We start from the raw sequence: 14,254 nt of genomic DNA on the forward strand, positions 1-14,254 counted from the left end.
GTCTGGTAACACGTATGGTGAAAATCAACTTTATGCTTCCAGCTGAAACCCAGAATCTCGATAAATCCAGTCTAGAGACATAAATTGTGTCAGCAGCACAGAGAAGGAAGCATATCCGAGAGAAATACAGGAATACAGGACGGGGAACACAGCTCAGGAAAGTGACCAGGGGATTACAGGCTGATATCACCCAGTCCCCGCCCTACTCTGGACCAATCAGTGAGCAGTATGGGTGGAGGAATGAATTTAGTGTTAATGACCCACCTGTGCTGATCTCTGTAGGAGTGTCCTCCTCTATAAATGTCCCCGTTATTCCATCCTCCTCCATAGACTGCTGATCATCCCTCACATACCTCTCTTCTTCTTCTGCTTTAATCTCAACTTTTATATCTATCAAATCTTCACCCTAAACCAAGAAAAAGAAATAACATTTAATTGGTAAACTATGAGCTCACATTATAATCCACACATCATCTTCACAATTTATTTTCTAAATGCTCCATCCCACCAACCTTGTAACAGTGAGGGATGGTGTGACCTTCCTGTGTGGAATCCCGGGAATACAGAGGACGGGGACATCTCTCTGGTGGGTTCCTGGTATTAGGTGGCTCCATCCTATCCTTGTGTCCTTCTGACAACTCCTCCATCACTCCATACTCCTCATCTTCCTCTTTATACTCTTCTTTAACAACAATATTATAATCCCCGAGGTTTCCACTCTGAAAGATATAATTAAACATTCATTGTAACAAACATGCTATGTACAAATTAGAACTACCAATAATTGTCAGTCATCTACCTGATGATGGTGAGGGATGGTGTGACCTTCCTGTGTGGAATCCCGGGAATACAGAGGACGGGGACATCTCTCTGGTGGGTTTCTGTAGATGGATGGCTCCACCATGGTGTCCTGGTACAGATCTTTGTGTTCTTTTGGAAATTCTGACTTCTCCATCATCCCACCCTCATCATCCTCCTCTTTTATCTCTTCTTTAACCTCAACTTTAGAATCTCTCAGGTTTCCACTCTGAATATAGAATAAAAATGACATCAATGGCAACAATGCAGATAATGTACAGATCCTAATGATACTATCAGTGATTGTTCCTCATCTACCTGATGATGGTGAGGGATGGTGTGACCTTCCTGTGTGGAATCCCGGGAATACAGAGGACGGGGACATCTCTCTGGTGGGTTCCCATTACTGGATCCATCTGTAGGAAACACACACACTGACTGAATACATTGTTTCTATGTGTTTATCAGATGATGGGGGATCTAGGTGGATCCTCCGTACTGCTCTCTCCTTTACAATAAAGTCTCCTCTTACCCGGGGATGTGAGGGGCGGCTGATTCTCCATCATGACGTCCTTGTAGAGATCCTTGTGTCCTTCTAAATACTCCCACTCCTCCATGGAGAATTAGACAGTGACATCCTGACACCTTATAGGAACCTGACACACACAATGATACAGTCACCATCCAGACACATCCCTTGTCTGTTACTGGATAATGTCCCAGAATTCCCAGCACCGCTCACCTCTCCTCGATCATCTCTCTGGTGACTTCTAGAATCTTCTTTTTATTTCTCTATCAGGGAAGGAGGTGGAAGCAATGTGATGGTCATATGATCTCCAGACTTCACAGGAGGAAAACTCTAGATCTGAACACAAATAGTAAAATAAAATGAAATTCCCAGAATCCTCCTCACCTCACCATTCAGGTCTCCATTTTATTATAGCCTCACTTCACACTGAGGTATAATTTACCCACACAGGACCTCCACACTTCATCATTACGTACAACACAGGACAAACAGTCCCACTTTGCTAGTGAGCATGCTAAGGAACCGCCCGCATCCTAAGAGCTTCAGTAAAAAGAAAAAAGCCAGATGGAGGGACATTGGAAGGAGGAGCTGTGAGGACAGTGTGATGTCATAGGACATATAGACTCTGGATGGAGGGACATTTAGATGGGGAGATTTGAGGGGCCCTCTATATGAGGCTCCTGTGCTAACCAAATCATTGTTCCTGGGTGCCTCCCACTTCTCCTAAAATGAAGAGTGAACTTTGACCTTTACCATACAGAAATCTGTCAGGAATGTGTGAAAGTAATCTCTCATGTGAGCAGGTGATGTGCGGAGGAACGGAGTGTAAATAGCAGACAATTTTCTCCAGAGCTCTTAATGGTGGGGATGGATTTTGCTGCATACTTCCCCCGCCCCCCCCCCCCCCCAGGGTCACTGCAGGTGTGGAGAAAAGCTGTGTAAGAGGATATGGAGGAGAGATGAGGAGGAGATCCAGGAATCAGGATAAAGGTCAGGACAAGCAACAGACGAGCGCATCCAAGAGATGAAGCCGGGGTCACTACACAGAAAATCAATACAAGGAAACAACAGGCAGGACGAGGAATAGCAAGAAGGAGCTCAGAGACAAATGAGAATATTGCTCAGCCAATGGAAGATTATCTCAGCATGACTTAAATAATGAAGGAGATGAGGGGGAAGGGAGGTGACCATAGATACATGGAAATTCAGCCGGTTCAGCAGGAATCGGTCACATTTCCATCCATGTGTGGTTAGCTTTGGAAGCAAGATACATTAATCATCAACTGATCCCCTTAAAGGGGTTAATCTACTTATTACCTCTGCCGGCAGATCCTGCAGTGTCTCCCTCTATGTTCTATGGAACGTCCTCTGTACCTGACATCACTTCCTGTCTGTACTGACATCACTTCCTGTCTGTATTCCATAGAGACTTCCTGTCTGGGTAGAAGTGAGATCATCATCTTGTGGAGCTCAGAGGAACTGCTGCCCTGAGAAACATCGGGTAGTGTGTAGTGATGGGAAGTTCGACTCTTTGAAGTGAATCGGTTCATTTCGAGTTACTCACTGAAATGAACCAATTCATGAATCGAATCTTCAGTTCATTTGCTGAGTCTGCTGACAAGCAAGTGAACCGGAGCTCTGACTCAACCCGAAGTAAGCTTCGGTTCACTTGCTTGTCTACAGACTCAGCAAATGAACTGAAGAATCGATACAACAACCAAGCAGTGTATACCATAAACATAGAATGAACCCACAGAGCTGACATTCTAATAAAGCCATTCTAATAATATTGCAGTCATTAAAAATATTTGATATTGTTTTATTAAACATTGTTTTTTTATTTTAAATCCCGTTTAGTTTTTAGAAACATTTACAAAGGGTTAAATAATTAACCCTTTGTCTGTCCCCGCTGTCTGATTTAGCACTGCTGCATGATTGCTTTGGTGTATTGTTTTTCTGGTGGTGATTTTAGTGTACCTGCTCAAACGATTCTTTTAGCATGATCGGTTCTTCTAACCGAGTCTTTGACTCAGTAACTGGTCTGGACTGGTATGGGGAACTGTGATTGGCTTCTTTCCACTTTGCAGCATGTAAATGTGCTAGGAGATTCTGATTGGTTGCAGGGCGGGGCTAAACTCTCACTCTAGGATTAGTTTACTGAGCCTGTGTCTTCTATTCAGTGACTCACAAATTAACTGTTTTCCTACCGAGTCGTTCACTGAGAGGAACCGAGTCATCCAGTTCACTGAAAAGAATCGATTCAAAAGAACGATTTCGTTCATGAACTGGACATCACTAGTAGTGTGAACACGGCCTTGTGCTGTGTGTGTATGTACTGTATATCCTTCCCCTTTATCTCCTCCCTGAGTGTGTATGAAGAGGCGGAGCTCCTGCTGGAACAGCGGTCGGAGGAGGAAGCCGAGTCTAGGAGGGAGACTGACAGAAAGCGCAGCAGACTTGCAGGAGTGAGCGAGGAGGATCCAGTTCCTTTGCCATCGGAGGTGAGGAGAGTGTGAAGGATGTTTGTGACTCTGGTAGCTGAAAAGCTGGGAGTCATATTGCTCTGGTGAGTGGGGAAGCACTACTAAGGGGGGGCGCCCTCACCATCACATGTGGAAGAAGGCGTGGCTACACTACAGCTGGCACAGTTTGGAGCACGGAGAACTTTCACACCTTATCAACTTTTTATTATGTTGTGAACTTTATTGGAGCAACAGAACTTCGTTGATCGTGGATGCAAAGTGGAAGCAGTGGACTTGCAGAGAACACTATATTGAGCAAAAAAATATTGTATGATTACATGAATTTGCACAGGTTATTACTTTATAGAAAATATTATAAGATAATGAAGTAGGTGTAAAGTGGAAGCAGTGGATCTGCAGGGAACAGCATCTTGAGCACAAAGCACTTTATGTTGTATATGAATTTGCACATGGATCAGTTTACTTAATTTATTGATAAACACCATAAGATGAATGAAGTAGGTGTAAATATAGACCTAGGGAACACAAGGGAGGTGGAGTGGGAATCTTCCTATCCTCACAGAGCACCTTCCAGGTTCTCCACTCTCCTCCCTCTCATCATTTGAAGCTCACTGTATACGTCTATTTTCTCCAATCTCCTCTAGAATTGCTGTGATCTATCAGCCCGCTGGACCGGTATTAACTTTCCTTGATGACTTCTCTGCCTGGCTGCCCTACTTTCTCTCTTCTGAAATCCCCACAATCATTCTCAGCGACTTCAACATCCCTGTTACTACGAACACTTCTGCTACTTCCAAACTTCTCAGTCTAACCTCCTTATTTGGCCTGAAGAAATGGATACACAATGGATAGAGGCTTCTACTCACTCTGGTGGCAACACCCTCAGCCTTGTATTCTCCCACCTATGCAGTCCATGCATCCTCTCCAACAATCCTCTCCCTCTCTCTAAACACCACTAGGGATGGGCGAGCGGTTTGGGCCGAGGAGAACTTCACCAATCACCCGAATTTTCTGTTTTCATTTTTTTTACTATTTACATCCCGTCGAGCGCACAGTCAATAGGTTGTTAAGAAGCGAGACTGGGAAGCCGGCCGCTGCGTCCTTAAAAACGAATGAGTCATGAGCTGTCAGTGGGCTTCCTCGCTGACAGCAGAATATAAAAAAAAAAAAGAATTGCCGGCAAGAAGAAAATCGAGGAAAAATCGGCGTGGGGTCCCCCAAAATTCATACTAGGCCCTTTGGGTCTGGCATGAATTTTAATGGGAACTCCATGACAAAATTTAAAAAACAAATGGCATGAAGTCCCCCCCAAAATCTATACATCACCCTTATCTGATCATGCAGCCTGGCAGGCCAGGAAAGGGGGGGATGGATGAGTGCCCCCCCCGAATCATACCAGGCTACATGCCCTCAACATTGGGGGGGGGTGCCCCAAAGCACCTTGTTCCTATGTTGATGGGGACAAGGGCCTCTTCCCCAAAACCTTGGCCTGTGGTTGCGGGGGCCTGCAGGAGGGGGGCTTATCAGAATCATGAAGCCCCCTTTAACAAGGGGGCCCCCAGATCCCGCCCCCCTGTGTGAATGAGTTTGGGGTACATTGTAAGAATAAATGAAGCAATGAGCCCATTTTTCACAATTCCTTCTATAGAAAAAATCAAAAAAACAATGTCCTCCAATGTAGATCCGTCGTCAGTCATGACACCCACTGCACCTCTGGACCCCAAAAAAGAAAACACTCCACCCTCAAGGAATGACAGCCTAACAGTTCTTAAAAAGGTAAGGAGCAGGGCCACCTGATGATATCATGTGGTGGCCCGCCCCCTTGTGATGTAACTGAGTGATGCATGCTGGATCAGTGACATCATAAGGGGCAGGGCCACCAGGTGACATCACCAGGTGGCTCTGCCCATTACCTGTTTAAAAACTGTCACCCAGCAGAGCAGGCATTCGAGAGTCAGCCTTCCTTGTGGGTGGAGGATTTTTTTGGGTCGGCGGTGCAGCGGTTGTTGTGATTGACAATGGATATACATGAGTACATGAGGGGACATTGTTTCTTTATTTTATTGTTTTAATAATGAACTGGCTCATGTCTTTATTTTTGACACTTTTTTTGGTAAATGAGGGCCAGGATCTGGAGACCCCTTTTTCAAATGGGCTTCCAGATTACGATAAGCCCCCTGCAAACCCCCCTGCCCCAAAGCACCCCCCCCAATGTTCAGGCCATGTGGCCTGGTATGGTTTGAGGGGCACTTGCTTGTCCTCACCCCTGTCCTGGCCTGCCAGGCTATGTGCATGGATAAGGGTCTGGTATGGATTTTGGGGGGGAAGATATGCCATTTAAAGAAAAAAAATTGGCATGGGGTTTCCCCCTCAAAATCTATACCAGACCCTTATCCAAGCATGCAGCCTTTTTTTGGGCCTGGTATGGATGGGGCCTGGTGTAGACGGTGGGGACCCCACGCCGTTTTTTTTCCCATTTTTTATTTTCTTTGCCAACAATAATTTTTTTTACGTTCAGCTGTCTGCGGGAGAGCCCGCTGACAGCTGATGACTCATTTGTTGTTAAGGACGCCCTGGCCGGTTTCCCCGGCCTCGCTTCTTAACATCCTATTGACTGTGCACTCGGCGGGATGTAAATAGTAAAATAAATAGAAGAAACGCAGAGCACGCAGAAAATTTGGGTGTTTGGCGAACACCCAAGGGGGCCATTTTGGGCTGAAGCTATGCTCGGTCCAAACTGCTTGCCCATCCCTAGTGGTGTTTAGTGAGAGGGAGAGGATTGTTGGAGAGGATGCATGGAGTACATAGGTGGGAAAATACAAGGCTGAGGGTGTTGCCACCAGAGTGAGTAGAAGCCTCTATCCATTTCCTTTTCAGGTGACCGACAGCAAGTGGATGGGCCAAAGTTGTTTTTGTGCCCGGAACTCCACTTTAAGAGGTTAAACTTCCCTCCCGTGTTCTATCAGAAAACCCTACCCCATCAGATTTCCCTACCGACATCATTTCCGATTGAGATCAGCTGTGGATTCGTCATGCAGCAGCTGTGGATTCGTCATGCAGCAGCTGTAGCCACGTCACACGTCCTATTGTGCGTGCGCAGAATAGGTAGGGAAATTTGATAACATCGTAAAGGGTCAGACAAAAGTCCTACTGCGCATGCGCACCAACTGGTCAGGCAGCGGCATCGCTTATAACAAACATCCATCCGATCTCCATCGCCCACACCGTGCCGACCCGAAAATCCGATCTCCATGCACCACACTGCGCCGACCCGACACTGCGTTGACCCGACAATGAGACAGTGGGCGTGCGCGTGGGGGTAGGGAATAGGATTGTTCCATTGTCGGCTCGGTGCAGTGTGGGCCATGGAGATTGGATGGATGTTTGTTATAACAGATGCTGCTGCCCGACCAGTTGGTGCGCATGCGCAGTAGGACTTTTGTCTGACCAGTTACGATGGTATCAAAATTCCCTACCTATTCTGCGCATGCACAGTAAGACGTGTGACGCGGCTACAGCTGGTGCATGACGAACCCGCACCGGAAATTACGTAGGTAGGGAAATCTGAGGGGGTAGGGTTTTCTGATAGAACACCGGCAGATGGAAGGAAAAGATTCATTGTGTTTATACTTAACTGGGAGATTGATGTTGATAGGCATTTGCGGGAGGCTTTTTTTTTTTTTTTTTTCCTTTGACAGCTGTTCTCTGCTCCCTCACAGCTATGTAAAGAATCGAGCAAATGTCATGTTAAGATCATCAGGGGGTGAATCGAGATTGCAATTTTTTTACGATTAGTCGTGCAGCTCTAGTAGCTACAAGCCTGCCTGAACGTGTTCCCTGATTGGGTTTCCTCCACTGCCCTATGAGAAGCCTCTCACAGGAGCCAGTGGGGAGACTCCCCTCTCAGCAGACACACCTGGAAACCATGACACCCTGACAAGAAATCATGACCCTGCTGTTAGGCAGACAAGGCCCCACTATACATTTACCTAGCACCTACCTGTAGGGTGCTACAGATCATCTAATCATTGGTAAAAAAGAAGACTCGGCACAGAATATTGTACGAAGAGTTTTTATTGGACAAGATCAGAATAAGCGATTACCACACAGTAATGATATGAATAAAATAAAGCTTAAATCCTTTATAATAGATTTAACAAATGTGTCAAATGTATTAATAATCATACATTGGTTGGACCAATAAAAAGCCGGCTACTTCAAAAAATCAAAAAGGAGCAACAAAATGAAGCAACCAATAGAAAAGGTTTACCAGTGAAAGATAAATCCTGATTGGCTGCTGTGGGTTAATGCATGTTACAGTGATCTTTTTCCATCCAGTAGGTTAGATCTATATACATATTTATAAGTAGAACACAAAAAGAATAAAGCATTTCCCGTTAGGACCTCATGCAGTTCCATGATAGGCCATGTATTGTCATGATTTCCTGCCTGTTGCCTCATGTGAGGAGGGATCGGTAAAGCTATACAGCTGAGTCATGATTTTACCACCCCCTTAAGCTTAAATGGCAGCCGGATGGGGAGGTACACATGGCACTGCAATTTGCGGCTGCTGCAAACCTCACACCCCCCGGTCACATTGGGCAATGCTCTTCAACTGAATGGGGTTGTGCCGCAACAGCCCCGATGCATGCGGTTGCGGCGTACTGGCGTGGGCTTTACAGGGTTAACATAAGGGCTCCCAGCTGCCTGCCAACCCCACAGCGGGTCAGAGGGTGATGCGTGTGTAAACCAACCCCGAGTGGACTGTGGTGGTTTCACATTTGTTTATGGACTAAACAGTTCCACATGTTACAATGCAGCGTCCATTTCCCGTAGTGCCAGCAGGGGGTGCACTCAGATGTTTCATTATATTTCCTTTATTTTTACACTTTCCCACACTCTGAACATGAAAATGGAGCCTCTAATATAAGTGTAAATTCTTTGCTGTTTGAAGCGTACATAAGGAGTGAAACATTTCCTGCACTCTGAACATGAAATAGGACGCTCGCCCATATGAACTTTCTGGTTTCTAAGAAATAAATCTTTGTTTGGAAAAGATTTCCCGCACTCGTAACATTAAAAAGGACGCTCACCTGTGTATAAGTAGGTGTTCTTTCTTAGTAAAAACATTTCCCGCACTCTGCACAAGATTAGACGCTCGCCTGTATGAACTTTCTTGTGTCTAACAAGTAAACATTTGAGCGCAAAACATTTCCCGCACTCTGAACATGAATAGAGAGGATCACCTGTGTGTATTCTCTAAAGACTAAGAAGGTTTATTTTATTATTAAAACATTTCCCGCACTCTAAACATGAATAGGGACACTCACCTGTGTGTTTTCTCTGATGCCTATTAAGGACTCCTTTACTATTAAAACATTTATCGCACTCTGAACATGAATAGGGAAGCTCATCTGTGTGTATTCTTTGATGGCTAAGAAGGTTTATTTTATTAAAACACTTCCCGCACTCTGAACATTAACAGGGAAGCTCACCCCTGTGAATTCTCTGGTGACGAAGAAGGTCTGCTTTGTGACTAAAACATTTCCCGCACTCTGAACATGAATAGGGACGCTCAGCTGTGTGTATTCTTTGATGGCGAAGAAGGTTTCCTTTATGATTAAAACATTTCCCGCACTCTGAACATGAATAGGGATGCTCCCCTGCATGAATTTTCTGGTGCGGAAGAAGGTATCTTTTTTGACTAAAACATTTCCCGCACTCTAAACATGAAAAAGGTCGCTCCCCTGTGTGTATTGTCTGATGGCTAAGAAGGCTTACTTTCTGATTAAAACATTTCCCACACTCTGAACATGAATAGGGACGCTCCCCTGTGTGAATTCTCTGGTGCCTAAGAAGGCATATTTTTTGACTAAAACATTTCCCGCACTCTGAACATGAATAGAGACGCTCACCTTTGTGTATTCTCTGATGGCTAAGAAGGCTTTTTTTGTGTTTAAAACATTTCCCGCACTCTGAACATGAGAATGAATTCTCTCCTGTATGGTGTAAAGAAGATTCCCTGAGATGAGATGGTTTCCCGCACCCGTCGGCACTGTCAGATATTAGAGGACTATGTGAAGTATCAGGAGATTCCAATGATCTCCTCCAATGGTGAGGTCTGTCATGTATATTATGAGGAAAGGGATTTACTTCTAGAGAAGATGCCATGTCATTATCTTCTGTAGTCACATCTTCCTCCAATGTCCTTCTATTCCCACCACAGAGCTGGATTGGCATTTGCCATTGAACACCAGAATTGGCAGCTCCACCACTGGCACCCTGTGCTTTTCACAGATGAGAGCAGGTTCACCCTGAGCACATGTGACAGACGTGAAAGGGTCTGGAGAAGCCGTGGAGAACATTATGCTGCCTGTAACATCGTTCAGCATGACCGGTTGGGTGGTGGGTCAGTGATGGTCTGGGGAGGCGTCTCCATGGAGGGACGCACAGACCTCTACAGGATAGACAATGGCACCCTGACTGCCATTAGATATCGGGATGAAATCTTAGGACCCATTGTCAGACCCTACGCTGGTGCAGTGATGCCCTGGTCCAGATCTGGGAAGAAATACCCCAGGACACCATCCGTCATCTCATTAGGAGCATGCCCTGACATTGTCAGGCATGCATACAAACACGTGGAGGGGCCATACACACTACTGAGGACCATTCTGAGGTCCTGCAATGACATTTCACCAAAATGGACTCGCCTGCTGCATCATTTTTTCACTTTGATTTTCGGGGTGTCTTTGAGTTCAGCCCTCTGTAGGGTGATAATTTTCATTTCCATCAAATGATGTGGCATCCTTTCCTTCCTAACACATTACCCAGTCTATACCAGTATACCTGTAGATCCTAATACATTACCCAATCCATACCAGTATAAATCCTAGCACATTACCCAGTCCATACCAGTATAGATCCTAACACATTACTCAGTCCATACCAGTATAGATCCTAACATATTACCCAGTCCATACCAGTATAGATCCTAACACATTACCCAGTCCATACCAGTATAGATCCTAACACATTACTCAGTACATACCAGTACAGATCCTAACATATTACCCAGTCCATACCAGTATAGATCCTAACACATTACCCAGTCCATACCAGTATAGATCCTAACACATTATCCAGTCTATACCAGTATAGATCCTAACACATTACCCAGTCTATACCAGTATAGATCCTAACACATTACCCAGTCCATACCAGTATAGATATCCATCATGATATTTTTCCCCATCGAGATCTGATGTGTTTTCAAAGTGTTCCTTTCATTCTTTGGAGCAGTGTATGTTGGTTGAGCATTTTAAAGTTTAAAAAGAGATCTGTGGTGGAACTGGGTGCAATCACAACACCAAACTATGACAACTAACCAGATCAATGATACCACCCAACCAAACATCACTAAGTAAGCTTTAACCCATTATTGCATAATTACCCGAGGTGATATCTGGAGAAGTTTCTTCCTCTTTAACTGCGTCCATCATCCCAACCTCCTCTGTAAAATGCTGATCACCCCTCACATACGTCTTTTCCTTTATAACCCCAATTTGTACATTTATCAGATCTTCATCCTAAACCAGCAAAATGGGAGAAATAATATTAAATACAAAAAAATAATAATAGAAGAATGATATCTCTTAGGGCTTGGGATCAATTTCCTACATTCTCATCTACCTGATGATGGTGGGGGATGGTGTGATCTTCCTGTGTGGAATCCCGGGAATACAGAGGACGGGGACATCTCTCTGGTGGATTTCTGTAACTGGATGACTCCACCATGGTGTCCTGGTACTGCTTTCTGTGACCATTTGGAAACTCTGCCTCCTCCATTACAAAATCGTCATCATCCTCCTCTTTTATCTCTTCTTCAATGTTAACCTGTGTGGAATCTCGGGAATACGGAGGACGGGGACATCTCTCTGGTGGGTTCCCATTACTGGATCCATCTGTAGGAAACACACACACTGACTGAATACATTGTTTCTATGTGTTTATCAGATGATGGGGGATCTAGGTGGATCCTCCGTACTGCTCTCTCCTTTACAATAAAGTCTCCTCTTACCCGGTGATGTGAGGGGCGGCTGATTCTCCATCATGACGTCCTTGTAGAGATCCTTGTGTCCTTCTAAATACTCCCACTCCTCCATGGAGAAATAGACAGTGACATCCCGACACCTTATAGGAACCTGACACACACAATGATACAGTCACCATCCAGACACATCCCTTGTCTGTTACTGGATAATGTCCCAGAATTCCCAGCACCGCTCACCTCTCCTGTCAGCAGTTCCATTATCTTCTTGGTGACTTCTAGAATCTTCTGCATGTTGTGTCTCTCAGGTTTTAGGGAGTCACATGGAGGCACTGTGATGGTCATATGATCACCTGACTTCAGAAGAGGAAATCTCTGTATTGAGGAACCAATAGGAATATCATGTTAAAATCCCAGAATCCTCCTCACCTCTCTGGTAGGGTCTGTGTTTTATTAATAGAGATAAGAGTGATGTCATGTGACCTCCCAGAATCCTCCTCACCTCTCTGGTCAGCAGGTAGATGATCTCCAGGGTGAGGTTTAGTATCTTCTCAGTCATGTGACTCCGGTCCTCCTCCATCCTCATTGGTGCCGTCATCTATGAAGGTTTCCCTGTAGACAGATAATATTGATAACAGAGAATTATCTGGATTGGTATTGGTTGTACAATAATAGGATGAGGATATCAGGAGGTAATATGAAGGTCGGTATTTTTTTAAGCACTATGGTCCCAGTGAGAAAATATTTAATCTGGACAGTTAATGCCCCGTACACACGTGCAGATTATCTGAAGACTTTTGTCTGCAGACTTACCAAAACCATATAATATGAGGTCAAATCTAAACACTTTCAATTTGTATGCAATCCGGCAGGCCCTTGCACTACATAGAAAAGGTAAATCTGAAGACAAAAGTCTTCAGATAATCTGCACATGTGTACGGGGCATTAGTGTTTTCTATGATCCTTGGGGTTTGGGATTCTAGTACAAATTTGGCCACCTGGATCACAAGTTACATTCTTTATGTTGGGTGTGAGATGAGGAGGAGATCCAGGAATCAGGATAAAGGTCAGGACAAGCAACAGACGAGGGCATCCAAGAGATGAAGCCGGGGTCACTACACAGAAAATCAATCCAAGGAAACAACAGGCAGGACGAGGAATAGCAAGAAGGAGCTCAGAGACAAATGAGAATATTGCTCAGCCAATGGGAGATTATCTCAGCATGACTTACATAATGAAGGCGATGAGGGGGAGGGGAGGAAGTCAACTTAAGGTGATCATAGATACATGGAAATTCAGCTGGTTCAGCAGGGATCGGTCACATTTCCATCCATGTGTGGTCACTGCCGGATAAAAGGACTCTCCCATCCCCCTCCAATGTGTGGATGGGGAATGAGTGTAGCTTTTTTTACTCATCCTGCTGGCTGAACGATAAAACTGAACCATGTATGGCCGGATTTGGAAGCAAGATATATTATTCATCAACTGATCCCCCAGAAGGGGTTAATCTAGGTTTCCACACTATATATGTGTGTATCATCATCTGCTGGAGGTAAAAGACGTCACAGGACAGACATGACGGGGGAGAGGGGTTACTGGGTGTAAATAGAAAATAAGATCTTATTACCTCCTCTGCTGCCTCTTCCAGCAACGTCTCTTCTCTCTATGTCTTCCCGACTCACCTCTCACCCGGAACTTCCTGTCTGTACCTGACATCACTTCCTGTCTATATTCCATAGAGACTTCCTGTCTGGGTAGAAGTGAGATCACCACCTTGTGGAGCTCAGAGCAACTGCAGCTCTGAGAAACGTCTGGTAGTGTGAACACAGCCTTGTGCTATGTGTGTATGTACTGTATATCCTTATAGATGGGTCATCTCCACTCCCACCAAGGGGGAGAGAAATATATTACTGCTCGGGGGGGGGGGGGAGACATTTTGGCAACTTTGATTTGGCAGTAAAATTGATCACAGATTTAGTCATGTAGATGTAGAACATCTGTTACATGGATACAAAGAACCCCAGCCGAGAGTAAAGGGTGGAAATGGCTCCTGATCCCCAGATTTGGGAAATTATGTCACCAATATAAATGGGAAAAACCTGCGCTATGTGTAACAACTCAAATACCTACAAAAATAACTTCCACCGGACTGCTGCTGTAACAAAGGTAAGAATTCCCTTTATCAACTAGAAGAGCATTATGTGTCACAGCGCTGTCCTATTGTGTGTGCACATAAATTATCACAAATACACTAAAATATGTGGCTACATTCATATATAAAGTGCTAGGGGCTCAAAATAATATTCTCTGCAGACCTACTGCTTCCGCTTTACACCTACTTCATTATTCTTATAATCTTTGCTGCTATATTAAATAAACTAAAAATCTGTGAAA

General features: G+C 44.7%; 3 protein-coding genes across 3 annotated transcripts in view; all 3 read right to left on the reverse strand.

The window, feature by feature from the left end:
- Positions 1 to 14,254, reverse strand: part of LOC309550248 (uncharacterized protein) — a gene marked incomplete at its 3' end in the record, with an annotated part of 251,308 nt that overhangs the window by 140,063 nt on the left and 96,991 nt on the right. The window lies entirely within an intron of this gene.
- Positions 1 to 14,254, reverse strand: part of LOC309550687 (uncharacterized protein) — a 411,684-nt gene that overhangs the window by 5,418 nt on the left and 392,012 nt on the right. The window contains exons 13-15 of the mRNA XM_082251022.1: positions 800 to 1,027; positions 513 to 719; positions 265 to 406 (exon numbers count right to left, since the gene is read on the reverse strand). Of these exons, the coding sequence (XP_082107148.1) occupies positions 265 to 406; positions 513 to 719; positions 800 to 1,027 (577 nt within the window). The remainder of the gene's footprint in view (positions 1 to 264; positions 407 to 512; positions 720 to 799; positions 1,028 to 14,254) is intronic.
- Positions 5,441 to 11,990, reverse strand: LOC309549785 (uncharacterized protein; the record flags this gene model as incomplete). Its single annotated transcript, XM_082250291.1, has 3 exons — positions 11,891 to 11,990; positions 11,503 to 11,774; positions 5,441 to 5,452 (listed from the first exon to the last, which is right to left on the reverse strand). Exons 1-3 carry the CDS (start codon positions 11,973 to 11,975, stop codon positions 5,441 to 5,443), a joined length of 369 nt encoding a protein of 122 aa, XP_082106417.1. The 5' UTR covers positions 11,976 to 11,990.

The sequence above is a fragment of the Pelophylax lessonae genome, assembly GCF_965119305.1.
Source record: "Pelophylax lessonae genome assembly, chromosome: 3".
NCBI lineage: Eukaryota > Metazoa > Chordata > Amphibia > Anura > Ranidae > Pelophylax > Pelophylax lessonae.